The sequence below is a fragment of the Gopherus evgoodei genome, chromosome 2 (genome assembly GCF_007399415.2).
Source record: "Gopherus evgoodei ecotype Sinaloan lineage chromosome 2, rGopEvg1_v1.p, whole genome shotgun sequence".
NCBI lineage: Eukaryota > Metazoa > Chordata > Testudines > Testudinidae > Gopherus > Gopherus evgoodei.
In genome coordinates this window covers 240,305,583-240,319,097 of record NC_044323.1, presented here as the reverse complement: position 1 = coordinate 240,319,097, position 13,515 = coordinate 240,305,583, and the positions used below count along the sequence as shown (strand labels likewise).

The following is a 13,515-nucleotide window of genomic DNA, read 5'->3' as shown; positions in this document are numbered from 1 at the left end:
AGGAACTCAAATATTAAAGTGATAGGGCAAGATAGACAAATGAAAAACTCCCAATTCCCGCCTCACTATAACTGGCGCCCTTATATAATAGAATTCAGAGGCCAGATGATGAATGGACACAAAAACTAAAATACCCTCTCCCTCAAGTCACATCTGTGGAAAGATTTGAGAAAATTCACACTACAACTGCTAGCTCTGAATCTTTTCTGTGCTTAAATTGAGGATTTCAGCATCCAGAGCTTTCAAGTAATCACACCTTTTATACGTGCTAACGTCTCTAAAATAAATGCAATCACCAAAACGCAGCTGCATTCATCAATAGGAATGAAAGGGTAACTTCTGAAATCAGTATGGAGGCACACCTCCATCTTTAAAAGCACAATTCTGGGCACCACATTTCAGGAAAGATGTGGACAAATTGGAGAAAGTCCAGAGAAGAGCAACAAAAATGATTAAAGGTCTAGGAAACATGACCTATGAGGGAAGATTGAAAAATTTTTGGTTTGTTTAGTGTGGAAAAGAAAAAAGACTGAGAGGGGATATAACACTTTTCAAGTACATAAAAGTGTTGTTTTAAAAGTGTTACAAGGAGGAGGGAGAAATAATATTGTTCTTAACTGCTGAGGATAGGACAAGAAGCAGTAGGCTTGAATTGCAGCAAGGGAGGTTTAGGTTGGACATCAGGAAAAACTTTCTAATTGTCAGAGTGGTTAAGCAGTGGAATAAATTGCCTAGGGAGGTTGTGGAATGTCCATCATTGGAGATTTTTAAGAGCAGGTTGGACAAACACCTGTCAGGGATGGTCTAGATAATACTTAGTCCTGCTTTGAGTGCGGGGACTGGACTAGATGACCTCTGAAGGTCCCTTCTAGTTCTATGAGTCTATGATTGTAAGCCAAAGAAAATCATAATTAAGGTTAAACTTACCAGAAAGCCACATGTTAAGGTATGGAAAGGCACTTACAACCAACCTTAAATCTGCCCTGCAATGGCACCATGAACAGGGCCGGCTCCAGACCAGCCCAGCAAGCAGGTGCTTGGGGAGGCCAACGGAGAGGGGTGGCACATCTGGCTCTTCGGTGGTGGGTGCCTCAATCCCTCTTGGAGCGAAGGACTCGCCACTGAATTGCTGCTGAAGACTGAAGTGGTGGCGACAGTGCTAAAGATCGCGATCATGGCTTTTTTTTTTTGTTATTTTTTTTGTCTTTTTGCTGCTTGGGGCAGCAAAAACCCTGGAGCTGGCCCTGACCATGAAGAAGGAAAAACTAAAGAAAATCTAATGTATCTTTAAAAACCAGTTTAATCTAACCTAAGACCACAAACAATAATCTGCCTTAATCACAATGAAAAGATTATTGCATGATGTCACTGCAGGGAAACCTAATTTCTTTGAATATAGCCTAAACACAAGAATCCAGTGCTTTTTATTTACATGAAAAGTTTAAAAAGTCTGTGTTACTCCACTATTAAGGTCATTCAGGATGAAGAAGAGATTGACACCAATTTTTTTTTTTTTTATTAAAGCTAATGCTAATATCTAATACACAGGTTAAGGAAAGAGTGTCTATACATCTGGGTATAATGCTTAAGTTATCCAAAAGTTTGATTTTAAAAAGCCATAAAATACATTGTGACAAAGTTCCTCCTCTACCTTGGTGGGTCCTGTGCTTATTGGCAGATTTGCACACCTCAGTGATTTTCCCCACAGTCTGGATCAACTCCTTCTGTGTCTGATAATGCTTGTACTTCTTAGTCCTCCAGCAGCATACCTTCTCACTCTCAGCTCCTTGTGCCTCTTGCTCCCAGCTCCTCACACGCACTTCCTCTCCTCTGGCACCTCCCAGCCTGACTAGAGTGAGCTCCTTTTTAAACCCAGGTGCCCTGATTAGCCTGCCTTGATTGGCTGCAGGTGATCTAATCAGCCTGCCTGCCTTAATTGGTTCTAGCAGGTTCCTGATTACTCTAGTGCAGCCTCTGCTCTGGTCACTCAGGGAACAGAAAACTACTCATCCAGTGACCAGTATATTTGCCCTCTACCAGACTCCTGTACCACACTGGTCTGGGTCTGTCACAACATATAGTATGTAATTTGCAATATCCCACATTTAGGCTAATAAATGTAATGATACAGTTACAAATATTAGTATCCAAATATTTGAATACATCACTCATAAAAAGTTATACTAACAGTGGCATGTGGAAAGCAAATATAGCAATGAGTGTAGATTATCCCTCAGTAATTGAGAATTTAGGATAGGTTGTCGCTCAGTAAACAATCCAACAGAGAAGTAATTTACTGGTAGTTACTTTCCTGACTTTGATTCTCAATGGCACTTCAGCTCATCTCTCCTGGTATTGCTGATGTCCAGTGATGTGCTCACAGAATCATAGGACTGGAAGGGGCCTCGAGAGGACAGCTAGTCCAGTCCCCTGCACTCATGGCAGGACTAAGTATTATCTAGACCATCCCAACAGGTGTTTGTCTAACCTGCTCTTAAAAATCTCTAATGATGGAGACTCCACAACCTCCTGAGGCAATTTCTTCCACTGCTTAACCACCCTGACAATTAGGAAGTTTTTCCTAATGTACAACCTAAACCTCCCTTGCTGCAATTTAAGCCCATTGCTTCTTGTCCTATGCTCAGCAGTTAAGAACAATATTATTTCTCCCTCTTCCTTGTAACAACCTTTTATGTACTTGAAAACTGTTATATCCCCTTTCTGTCTTCTCTTTTCCAGACTAAACAAACTAAAATTTTTTCAATCTTCCCTCATAGGTCATGTTTTCTAGACCTTTAATCAGTTTTGTTGCTCTTCCCTGGACTTTCTCCAATTTGTCCATATTTTTCCTGAAATGTGGAGCCCAGAACCGGACACAATACTCCAGTTGAGGCCTAATCAGCACAGAGTAAAGCCGAAGAATTACTTCTCATGTCTTGCTTACAACAGTCCTGCTAATACATCCCAGAATGATGTTTGCTTTTTTTTGCAACAGCATTACACTGTTGACTCATATTTAGCTTGTGATCCACTATGACCCCCAGATTCCTTTCCCTAGTACTCCTTCCTAGGCAGTCATTTCCCATTTTGTATGTGTGCAATTGACTGTTCCTTCTTAACTGGAATACTTTGCATTTGTCCTTATTGAATTTCATCCTATTTACTTCAGATCATTTCTCCAGTTTGTCCAGATCATTTTGAATTTTAATCCTATCCTCCAAATCACTTGCAACCCCTCCCAGCTTGGTATCATCCACAAACTTTATAGTGTACTCTCTCTGTCATTATCTAAATCATTGATGAAGATACCGAACACAACCAGACCCAGAACTGATCCCGTGAGACCTCACTCATTATGCCCTTCCAGCAAGACTGTGAACCACTGATAACTACTCTCTGGGAACGGTTTTCCAACCAGTTATGCACTCACCTTATAGTAGCTCCATCTAGGGTGCATTTTTTGTTTATGACAAGGTCATGCAAGACAGTATCAAAAGCTTTACTAAAGTCAAGATATACCATGTCTACCACTTCCCCTCATCCACCAGGCTCGTTACCCTGTCAAAGAAAGCTATCAGGTTGGTTTGACATGATTTGTTCTTGACAAATCCATGCTGTTACTGACCACCTTATTATCTTCTAGGTGTTTACAAACTGATTGCTTAATTATTTGCTCCATTATCTTCCAAGGTACAGAATTTAAGCTGACTGGTCTGTAACTCCCTGGATTGTCCTTTTTATAGATGGGCACTATATTTGCCCTTTTCCAGTCTTCTGGAATCTCTCCCGTCTTCCATAACTTTTCAAAGATAATTGCTAATGGCTCAGATATCTTTTCAGTCAGCTTCTTGAGTATTCTAGGATGCATTTCATCAGGCCCTGGTGACCTGAAGACCTCTAACTCATCTAAGTCATTTTTAACTTATTCTTTCCCTATTTTAGCCTCTGGTTCTACCTCATTTTTACTGGCATTCACTATGTTAGCCATCCAATCACCACCAACCTTCTTGCTGAAAACCGAAACAAAGTAGTCATTAAGCACCTCTGCCATTTCCACATTTTCTGTTATTGTTTTTTTCCCCTCACTGAGTAATGGGCCTACCCTGTACTTGGTCTTCCTCTGCTTCTAATGTATCTGTAGAATGTTTTCTTGTTACTCTTTATGTTTCTAGCTAGTTTGATCTCTTTAGTTGTTTTTCCCCTTAGTCTTGCTTCCTATGAGATCTGACCTACCAACTCCCTAAGTTTGCTAAAGTCTGTCTTCTTGAAATCCATTGTCTTTATTTTGCTGTTCTCCCTCATACCACTTCTTAGAATCATGAACTCTATCATTTCATGACCACTTTCATCTAAGCTGCCTTCCACTTTCAAATTCTCAACCAGTCCCTCCCTATTTGTCAAAATCAAATCTAGAACAGCCTGTCCCCTAGTAGCTTTCTCCACCTTCTGAAATAAAAAAACTGTCTCTAATACATTCCAAGAACTTGTTGGATAATCTGTGCCCTGCTGTGTTATTTTCTCAACAGATGTCTTACTAGCTGAAGTCCCCTATCACCACCAAGTCCTGTGCTTTGGATAATTTTGTTAATTGTTTAAAAAAAGCCTCATCCACCTCTTCTTCCTGGTTAGGTGGTCTGTAGTAGACCCCTATCATGACATCACCCTTGTTTTTTTTTACCTCTTTTATCCTTAACCAGAGACTTTCAACAAGTCTGTATCCTATTTCCACGTCAAGTGAATCTATTTTTAATACAAGGCAACACCTCCTCTCTTTTTTTCCCTGCCTGTTCTTCCCGAGCAAGTTGTACCCTTCTATACCAATATTCCAGTCATGTGTATTATCCCACCAAGTCTCTGTGATGCCAGCTATGTCATAGTTGTGTTCATTTACTAGCATTTCAAGTTCTTCCTGCTTATTCCCCATACTTCTCATATTAGTATACAGACATTTAAGATACTGATTTGATTCCCCCCCGGCCCTTCTGTCACCTCTCTCTTATCCCTGCTATAACAGCCCATGCTCCCCCCAAATTCCGACCCTTCTCCTAGATCTCCATGTTTTGTCTTACCTATGGGCTTTGATCACCTGCCTTCAAACCTAGTTTAAAGCCCTCCTCACTAGGTTAGCCAGTCTGTATCCAAATATGTTCTTCCCCTTCATTGATAGGTAGACGCCATCTCTGCTTAGCAGTCCTCCTTCCTGGAACAGCATCCTGTAGACAAGGAAGCCGAAGCCCTCCTGGCGACACCATCCTCGCAGCCAGGCATTCACCTCCAGGATGCATCTGTCTCTGCCTGGGCCCCTACCCTTGACTGGAAGAATTGAAGAGAACATCTTCTGCGCTCTCAACTCCCAGAGCCCTGTAGTCACTTCTGATCTGCTGAGGGTCATACCTTGCAGTATCATTAGTGCCCATATGGATGAGTAGCATGGGGTAGTAGTCAACGGGCCAGATGACTCTCCACAATCCCTCTGTAATGTCTCACATACAGCCCCCTGGCAGGCAGCATACCTCTCGGGATGCCAGGTCAGGGTAACAGATGGGTGCCTCTGTTCCCCTCAGAAGAGCGTCACCAACCACCACTAATCTACATTTCCTCCTGGGAGCGTTGGCTGCGATCCTCCCAGCCTTGGGGGTATATGGCTTCTCCTCCACTTTTGGGGGTGATTCCTCATCACGCATTGCGAGGGCAGCATATCAACTTTCCATCACCATGGTGGGTGGGTTGGGAGTAGGAGTGGAACACTGCCTGCTGCCAGAAGTAACCAGCTGCCAGTGACCTCCCTGTGACAGAGCCATATCCTCCATCCCTGGTGGTGTGATAGCAGTCCTCTATAGCTGGATAGTTTCCTCAGCCTTGGAGGTCTCCATATCAATACTCTCAAGGAATATATGTCCCTTGACCTCCTGACTACATTTCTTACAAGGCCCTCTCTAAGTCATCTCTTTCACCCTATGGCCCCTCCCTGAGCTGCAGCTTACTATTCATGGCTTGGCCCTCAAGTCACTAAGGTCCTCACTTCCAGGGCAGTCAAAGTCCTACTGGGCCAGCTTTCTGGCTGGTGTTTCCAGTGCTCTGTGCCACTCTCCAGTGGCTGGTAGGAGAACCCTGCCCTGCCCTCTACATTGGGTTCCAGCCCAGGAACCCTATAACAAGCAGCCAAGGTCTGTACAGGCTACCCCTCGCTGCTGTTTTCCTGGGCTTCTTCCTACCTCTCTAGCTTTTCCCTCTTTCTGGGTTTGCCAGCCCAAGTTCCCACCTCACAGAGTGACTGTACACTACTTCCTTGCAGCCCCCTTGCTGTTCCTAGTTCCTGGACTTTATAGAGGTCCTTCCTGTTCCTGCCCAACTGAGCTCATTTCCAGTTAGTGGCCTGCTCCCTGTCTCTTTCTTCAGGTGCATCCTGGGCAGTTAATTGGCCTGCCTAGCCACTTCAACCTCTCCAGACCTTGCGTAGGGTAAGCACCCCATCAAATTCCTGAACGTATTAATAACATTTGTCATTTTTTCTCTTTTTGCGGAAAATCCTATGGTGTTGACATGCCAGCATACACTGTAACACTTTTGTGACTAATCTATACGATATTCAATTTGTACAAAGCGATATGTTCCTGTCTACAGCAAACAGACATCATTCAATTGTGTTAAATATAGTCATAACTAAATATATATGTGTAAATTTATTAACTTGGATAACATAAAAATGATGTCTGCCACCAAGGAGCCAGGAAAGAATTTTCCCCTTGTCTTTGAGTTTTCTCTTATAAAGGCTTTTATACCACTTTTACTCCTTTCCTCCTAGCCCCTGGCATCCACAACCCGTGCTGTGTACTACTCAGCCACAGCCAAGGATCTGGTTTCATGTGGCAATACAGCTTTGATGATCACAAACCGCTCACATAAGCCCTGATTCAGCAGTCCATACTTATTCTGCAAAGCATTTAAGAATGTACTGAAATATTTTGCTTAACTGGATCCTAGGTGCTTGATCCTGCAAAGTGCTGAGCTCTCTGGCCCTAGTCTGGCAAAGCATGAGTTAACTCCAAGCACATGAGTAGGGGGACTACACAAATCCTTGAAGTTAGATGCATGCTTAAATTCCTTGCTGAATCAGGGCCTAAGTGCTCAATTTTTACTAATGCAAAAATTCCTTATACAAGTAGTCCCACTGATTTCAATCAGACTACTAGCATTAATAATGGTTTGCATGCTGTCTACTGTAAAATGGTCACCACTGTTCTCCAGCTTCCATAGTTTAAGGTCTTCACTTACTATAGTATCACTCTATAGTACTCTGTAATCTTCTTGCAGATGGGACCTTTTCTTCTGTGATTCAAGAGCCAAGTGTACTCTTATGGCACTAGGTAATAGTTATAGTCCCCAGTATATGAATGACAAAAAAACTCACCACTTTTTGTTGTTCACGATTAAAGCCGTAGCTGAATTTCACAGCTTGAAATGTCACAGGTATCTAGTTCTCAGCAAGAAACAGACCTCTGATACATTAGACAAAAATATTTAATAAAGTTAGAAAATTATATTAATTCATAATTACTTGTGAAATTGCATTACAATTGTGCAACTCAGTACAAACATAAGGTTGTAAATTTGTGAAAGAAAGCCTCAACAGTAGAGTTAACTCAGTAACATTATATAGGTGCAGTATTTTCAGTTAGTGTAGACTTAAGAAAATGAAGCTACACTGGCTCACTCCTGGGCTAAATTTAGCTTAATGTATGTGTCATGGTTGTTACTCTTTCATTTCCTGATTTTTTCCCCAATTTTTTCACCTTGCATTAATAAGTTTTTTTTTCTTATAATAATCTGTAGTTTCTATTAATAATTTATTTTAGATGTTGCTTAACCAAAACACAACTTCTTAGCACAACATGCCTCAGGTGGCACGTGACCAGGATTCATCAGCGAATTTGGTCTGCTGGTTGGATCATTAACTTCCCAGCTTGGGCCAGGTACTGATGGTGGGGACTGTGATGTGAACACTGATCCAAGCCCCCCAGTCAAACCACTTTTTTTTTTATTCAACTCTATCAGCGTAGGAGGTCACATATCACAGGACATGAAATTGAGGCAATTATGAGATGTATACGTACTCTCCCACTCCCCAAACACCCGTTGCAGTGAAAAGTTTGCTTTAAAATGTTCTTTCAACCCGTCTGCAACTTTAAAAGAATGTGAAACTAATGTTTCAGAAAACATCAATCCCTGCAGTTCTGAGCTATCACCAACCACAATTTCCTGGTTCTTCTCCACTAAATCTTGTCTAGTGTTTCTGTGCCATCTCCCGTCACTTCCCTTATATTTTTATCTGATTACCAAATGTCTGGTGAAGAGTGCTTGGCAGTACTTGAAGCTATCCAGTCATCCAAAGGCCATCAAGTTAAAGGCACAATGAGACTTCTTAAAAGGTGACCACCATTATGTCTTTGAAAGATCACAGATACAACTACAGTATCCTGTGCTCCATATTCCTAGACCTCACTTCCTGCAACTATTGTCAGTTTGGCACAATGTTCATTAGCACCGCAATGAGGGTGGGTCTTCTACGCTGTTTAGGATGAGATAAAGCTCAGCTCTACTCAGACAACACTAGCTCCTGGGACCACCCCTAAAGCTCTGAGAAGTACAAAGGAAGAATTATAAACTTGGAATATGTTTGAGTGTGTTGGTAAAGTTAAACCATCCTCTAAAGGGGGGCACTGCTACCACCTGCAAGACAGAGAGGCTGCCCCCAGAATCCTCTTTGTGCATTATCTATAAACACACGTGTAAACATTTACAGTCACATATGCACCCCCACACCTACTTCCAAACACACGCTGTGTCCTTTCCGCAGGCAGCTACAGATACTATATGACTACAAAGCTATATTAACACATACCTACAAATCTCCGCAGAGAGCCACAGATGTATTCTCCCACATACTGTGCTTGCAGCCAGCATACAGCCCGATGCTCGCGCACAGACAGGCACCCAGCCCGCACTGCTCTCTGTGCGCCCAACGCACCTGCCCAGGGGAACGCTGGCACCCAAGCAGAGCTCACCCTACACGCGCCTCCAGCCACTCTCGCCTCACCCCTGCACCCACAGCGCGGGGGGAGACCCTTCCGGGGGTGCCGGGCTCCTGCCCCCACCGCCGCGCGCCGCTGCCTCCGGGTGTGTGAGCGGAGGAGGGGCGGGCTGTGGGGGAGGGGAGAGGAGGGGCGGGGGGCGGCGCCGGCGCTGAGCTCCGGGGCGCCGGCGGAGGAGCCCGGGCAGTCCTGCCGCGCGGGGCGCTGGAAGCGGAGGGGCCGCGGGGAGCGCAGCGCCCGGAGCCCGGCGGTAGCAGCAGCGGAAGGAAGGAAGGAAGGAGCCGAGCTCGCCCCGCGCTCCCCTGAATGACGGGCGGCAGGTTCGACTTCGACGATGGCGGCACCTACTGCGGCGGCTGGGAGGAGGGCAAAGCCCACGGGCACGGCATCTGCACCGGGCCCAAGGGGCAGGGCGAGTACGCGGGCTCCTGGTCCCACGGCTTCGAGGTGGTGGGCGGCTACACCTGGCCCAGCGGCAACACCTACCAGGGCTACTGGGCGCAGGGCAAGCGCCACGGGCTGGGCGTGGAGACCAAGGGCAGGTGGATGTACCGGGGCGAGTGGTCCCACGGCTTCAAGGGGCGCTACGGGGTGCGGCAGAGCCTCACCACCCCGGCCCGCTACGAGGGCACCTGGAGCAACGGGCTGCAGGACGGCTACGGCGTGGAGACCTACGGGGACGGAGGTGAGAGCCCCGCGGGCGGGAGGGAGAGAGGGAAACAACATGCCTGGCGGGCCCCACGCACTGCATGTGTGTGCACACACGTGTGCCGCCGCTGCCACCTGGCGCGCCCCACGCACGCAGCCCCGGGCGCCTGGGCTCTCGCAGGAGCTGCTCCGCCCGCGCACAGGACCCAGCGGGGGCACGGCTGCCTGGAGGCAGTGGCGGGCGCAAGGGAAGGAGGAGTCTCAACTCTTGGCAAAGTTTCGCCCCCCCCCTTTTGTGTATAGAGTGCGCGCGCGAGCAGGGCCGCATTGAAACCGCGGGAGCTGTGCATCTTTTGCCAGGGGTAGCTGCTTAGCTTGCGAGCAGATTCCCCATTGTCAGTGGTTGAAACTGCAGCCAACTGACAAAGAGTTGTGAGGCCTCGATCCTGGACCTAATGTGACACAGAGCGGAATGGAGGAAGGTTCATAAAGGAAGCTACTGTTGCTTTACACTCATGAGGGCAATGAAAACAAAGTGTCGGTTACACTGTTGCAGGTGACCTAGGGTTAATATTAATTATCCTGTTAGAAACGCTGCATTGAAGTGATAAATGTAGAGGGGATGAAACTTATGAGCTGTTTCACTTTTAAAAGTTCCACATTCGCAGGGCTATCGTTTTTCCTTCACCAGCTGGTAGAAATGTTTGCAGGTTCCTAAGCATTAGAAATAAATTGCGATTGCTTGAAAACATTGGTTTTTGCCTGCTCTTTGTACAACTGCTGGAGGTTTCACAGGTGGTGTTCCCTTGATTTAGCAACACTTACATATTGTATCAGAGAGAAAACTGGCAAATAAATCTCACTCGCTCACTTTTGTGAGTTTGTACGGGAAAACAATATTGATAAAGTCACGAGAAAGCTAACAATGGCCAAAGAGATTATACATTATTAGATGTAATCAATCCCGGACCCACCTACATTTTTATAAAATGAGCTCATTTAATTAACACAGAAATATTGTAACTTAAAAAAAAAACCCACATGTGATTCTAAATACAAATCATGTTTTGAAATAAGGCCAGCTGCTGTTTCTCTCCCTAACAACCCCCCCACAACCCTTCTTAAAAACTCTCCCATATTTCCTGACTTCTGACATATTTAGCATATCAAGGGATCAAGTTAAGGTTCAGCAAGGTGACTCATGAGTAAAGTTTATGCAGTTGCAAGTTTCATTTAATTGTAGTGTACATATGTCATTTCAAGCGCCATACAAAAGACAGATGGGCCTGTTTCTGCTCTCACACTGATTTTACACTGCTGTAGCTTTTGGAGTTACAGCAGTGTAAAATCAGTGTAAATGAGAGCAGTGACTAATAGAATTACTTGATCTATCCCAGTGCAAGGGGAGAATCTGGCCTAATTTTTTAGAGCTGAAATCTTTTAGAAATGTTACTTAGTTTAACATTTATCATGTACATTTTGCAAGTTCATATTTGTGTGAAAGTGTGTGAGTGCTGTGCAAGAAGTGTAATTTAGCAAAACAATAGATAACATATAAAATTTGTCTTCCTTGTGACTTAAAAACAAATCTTTGGTTCAGGCCTCTTAAGTAATGCTGTGTATCAGTTACTACATGAAGTTTGATTTGCGACTTGTGGGCAAACCCAAAAGAGATGCATCAAAAAATGGATGCCCATGTGCTAAGGGAGAGTTGAGCCCCGCACTTACAAATGAAGCTTTTTATTCCAAAATTTAGTGAGACCATAAAATTAATTTTATAATAAAGTTAAAATACATTACTTTATAAAACAGATTGATTTTATGGTTTTATGTTGGGATTTAAAAAAAAGTGTTTTCACATGCTCATAGTGATCTCTTGGGGCTGCAAGTTTTCATGCTTGGTATCTGCCTAGAGGGTACATGCATGGTTTTTATTTAATTAATTCTAAAACATGATAAGAGTTTTAGTTTACTTTCACTACACTGTAGGATTCTTTTGTTTGTGTTTTTTTCTGGTGGATTAGACATTTAAAAAGGGCTGATGGCAAGTATAATTCATTGTAGCCATATTTTTAAAGTAAATTAGCATGCTTGTTATTGTTAGAAATAGGTTTCTCAATAATTAACATACACTGTTCTTTTTTTAGGCTAATTGTGGGAATCCATTTTTCCCCCCCTCTTAATGAGGCAGAATGTAATTCAGAAGACAATTGTCTTCATAGATAGTTTGGAAGTCAGTAGCTTTATAAAAAAATCCACACTATCCTATCTTAAGAATTTTTGTTCTGTTAATGTATATCTATTACTAAGGCCCCAATTCTGCAAACACTTAAAAACATGTCAGTATATTTGATCATGTGCATTCCTGTTGATTTTAATAGGACAACTCATTTGAGTTAAGTTACATACATTCTTAGGTGTCTGCAGAGTCAGGGCTTTAGTTTTGAGGCACTGCAAACAACACAGCAGCAAATGGGAAACCGCAGAAAACTATTCAGAAAAATATCAGAATTGTTACTACAAACAAACTGAGCATATACCAAAGCTGCTCAAAATAAGCAGAAATTGAGCTTGTTTTATGCTGAGTTGGCTTGTGCATTGCCTGTTGGCTAGTTTTTCTGGCTTGTTATTGTTTTTAAAGTAGCTTATAATTGCAGGCCATTGTTTGCTGTTCTGGAGAACACTAGCATAATGAAATAAGTTTATATATGTGCTGAAAATTAGATTGTAGTGATTTTAAAAAAGAATCTAAACAGAAATAGTTTCCACAATAAGTTTTTCTTAAAGTGTGTAAGTGTGAGAGGGATGTATATAAGTATAGAAATAACAAACGCTGGCAACAAGCAAACTTCTTCTGATCTCTGTCTGCATACAAAACTTCCTTTAATTTTCATCTGCACCACAGTATAATACAGTCCATTGTGTGTATGTGCTTTTTAAACTGGGGTTCAACTAAGTCTCCATGGAAAAGGTTATAAATTTAGGTTTTAATTAGAGCTAGGTAAACTTTTTAGATCAATAATTATTTGCTGACAAATGCAATTTGGGGCCATCCAAAACTGTTAGTGAATTTAACTGTAGTGAATTCAACTATTTTGCTGTGTGGCCCAGTTGTAGCTCATTTCTTTGAGGAGCACATGCAGTTTTAAAATCATTTGGTAATTACAGTGGTAGCCTTAAAGCCACTATCAATGGTACTAATTAGTTATCAGTTAATAATGACTAATCAGTTATAGTTAAAATGAACAGGAACCAAAAGCTTTCTGTTATGTTTTTTGTAGATCATGTTGTTTATTGAATATGTTAGCCTTTCATTATATTACAGTATTATTATGGATAAATCATACTCCTCTAACAAATTCTTAAATTTTCACTTTGGAAATAATAGATGCAACTATAATTTATGTAAGATGATTGTTTCCACATTTATGTATATGTATGCTTTCAGCAAACATTTTAAATGGAATATATTTTGAATATAGCTGTAAAACTTAATACAAGAGTGGACACTTTTCTACATGATACCGCCTAGTAATAATAAAGAGGGATACCTCTCTGTTTAATGCCTAATTACAGCCAAATATCTGAGTCCTTGAGAATTGTTGCACTGCAAAACTACACACACAAAAATCAGATGAAATATCCATGGCATGGTGTTTTTGTCTGTTCTCTTCCTCCCGCCCTCTCCCCCCCCGTTTTTGATTTATAGAATATTCCACTTCCTCGTTAGCTAATTTTTCTTTTCTTTTTTTTAATAAGGAGCTGGCCTTGATTT

General features: G+C 42.8%; 2 protein-coding genes across 8 annotated transcripts in view; one reads left to right on the top strand and one right to left on the bottom strand.

Annotated features, from left to right (window-relative positions):
• The window catches only part of GDAP1 (ganglioside induced differentiation associated protein 1), a 58,152-nt gene extending 48,975 nt beyond the window's left edge, over positions 1-9,177 (bottom strand). For 2 of the 5 annotated variants that reach the window (XM_030553288.1, XM_030553293.1), the window contains exons 1-2: positions 8,903-9,177; positions 7,412-7,499 (exon numbers count right to left, since the gene is read on the bottom strand). The gene's annotated coding sequence lies outside the window, so the exon portion shown is untranslated. Of the gene's footprint in view, positions 1-5,069; positions 5,214-7,411; positions 7,500-8,902 lie in introns of all 5 variants that reach the window. The other 3 variants (XM_030553289.1, XM_030553292.1, XM_030553291.1) reach the window with 3 other exon arrangements.
• A 109-nt stretch (positions 9,178-9,286) lies between these two features.
• Positions 9,287-13,515, top strand: part of JPH1 (junctophilin 1) — a 121,464-nt gene continuing 117,235 nt past the window's right edge. For all 3 annotated transcript variants that reach the window (XM_030553285.1, XM_030553283.1, XM_030553286.1), the window contains exon 1: positions 9,287-9,777. In XM_030553285.1, coding sequence (XP_030409145.1) covers positions 9,399-9,777 — 379 coding nt within the window. In that variant the 5' untranslated portion in view covers positions 9,287-9,398. The remainder of the gene's footprint in view (positions 9,778-13,515) is intronic.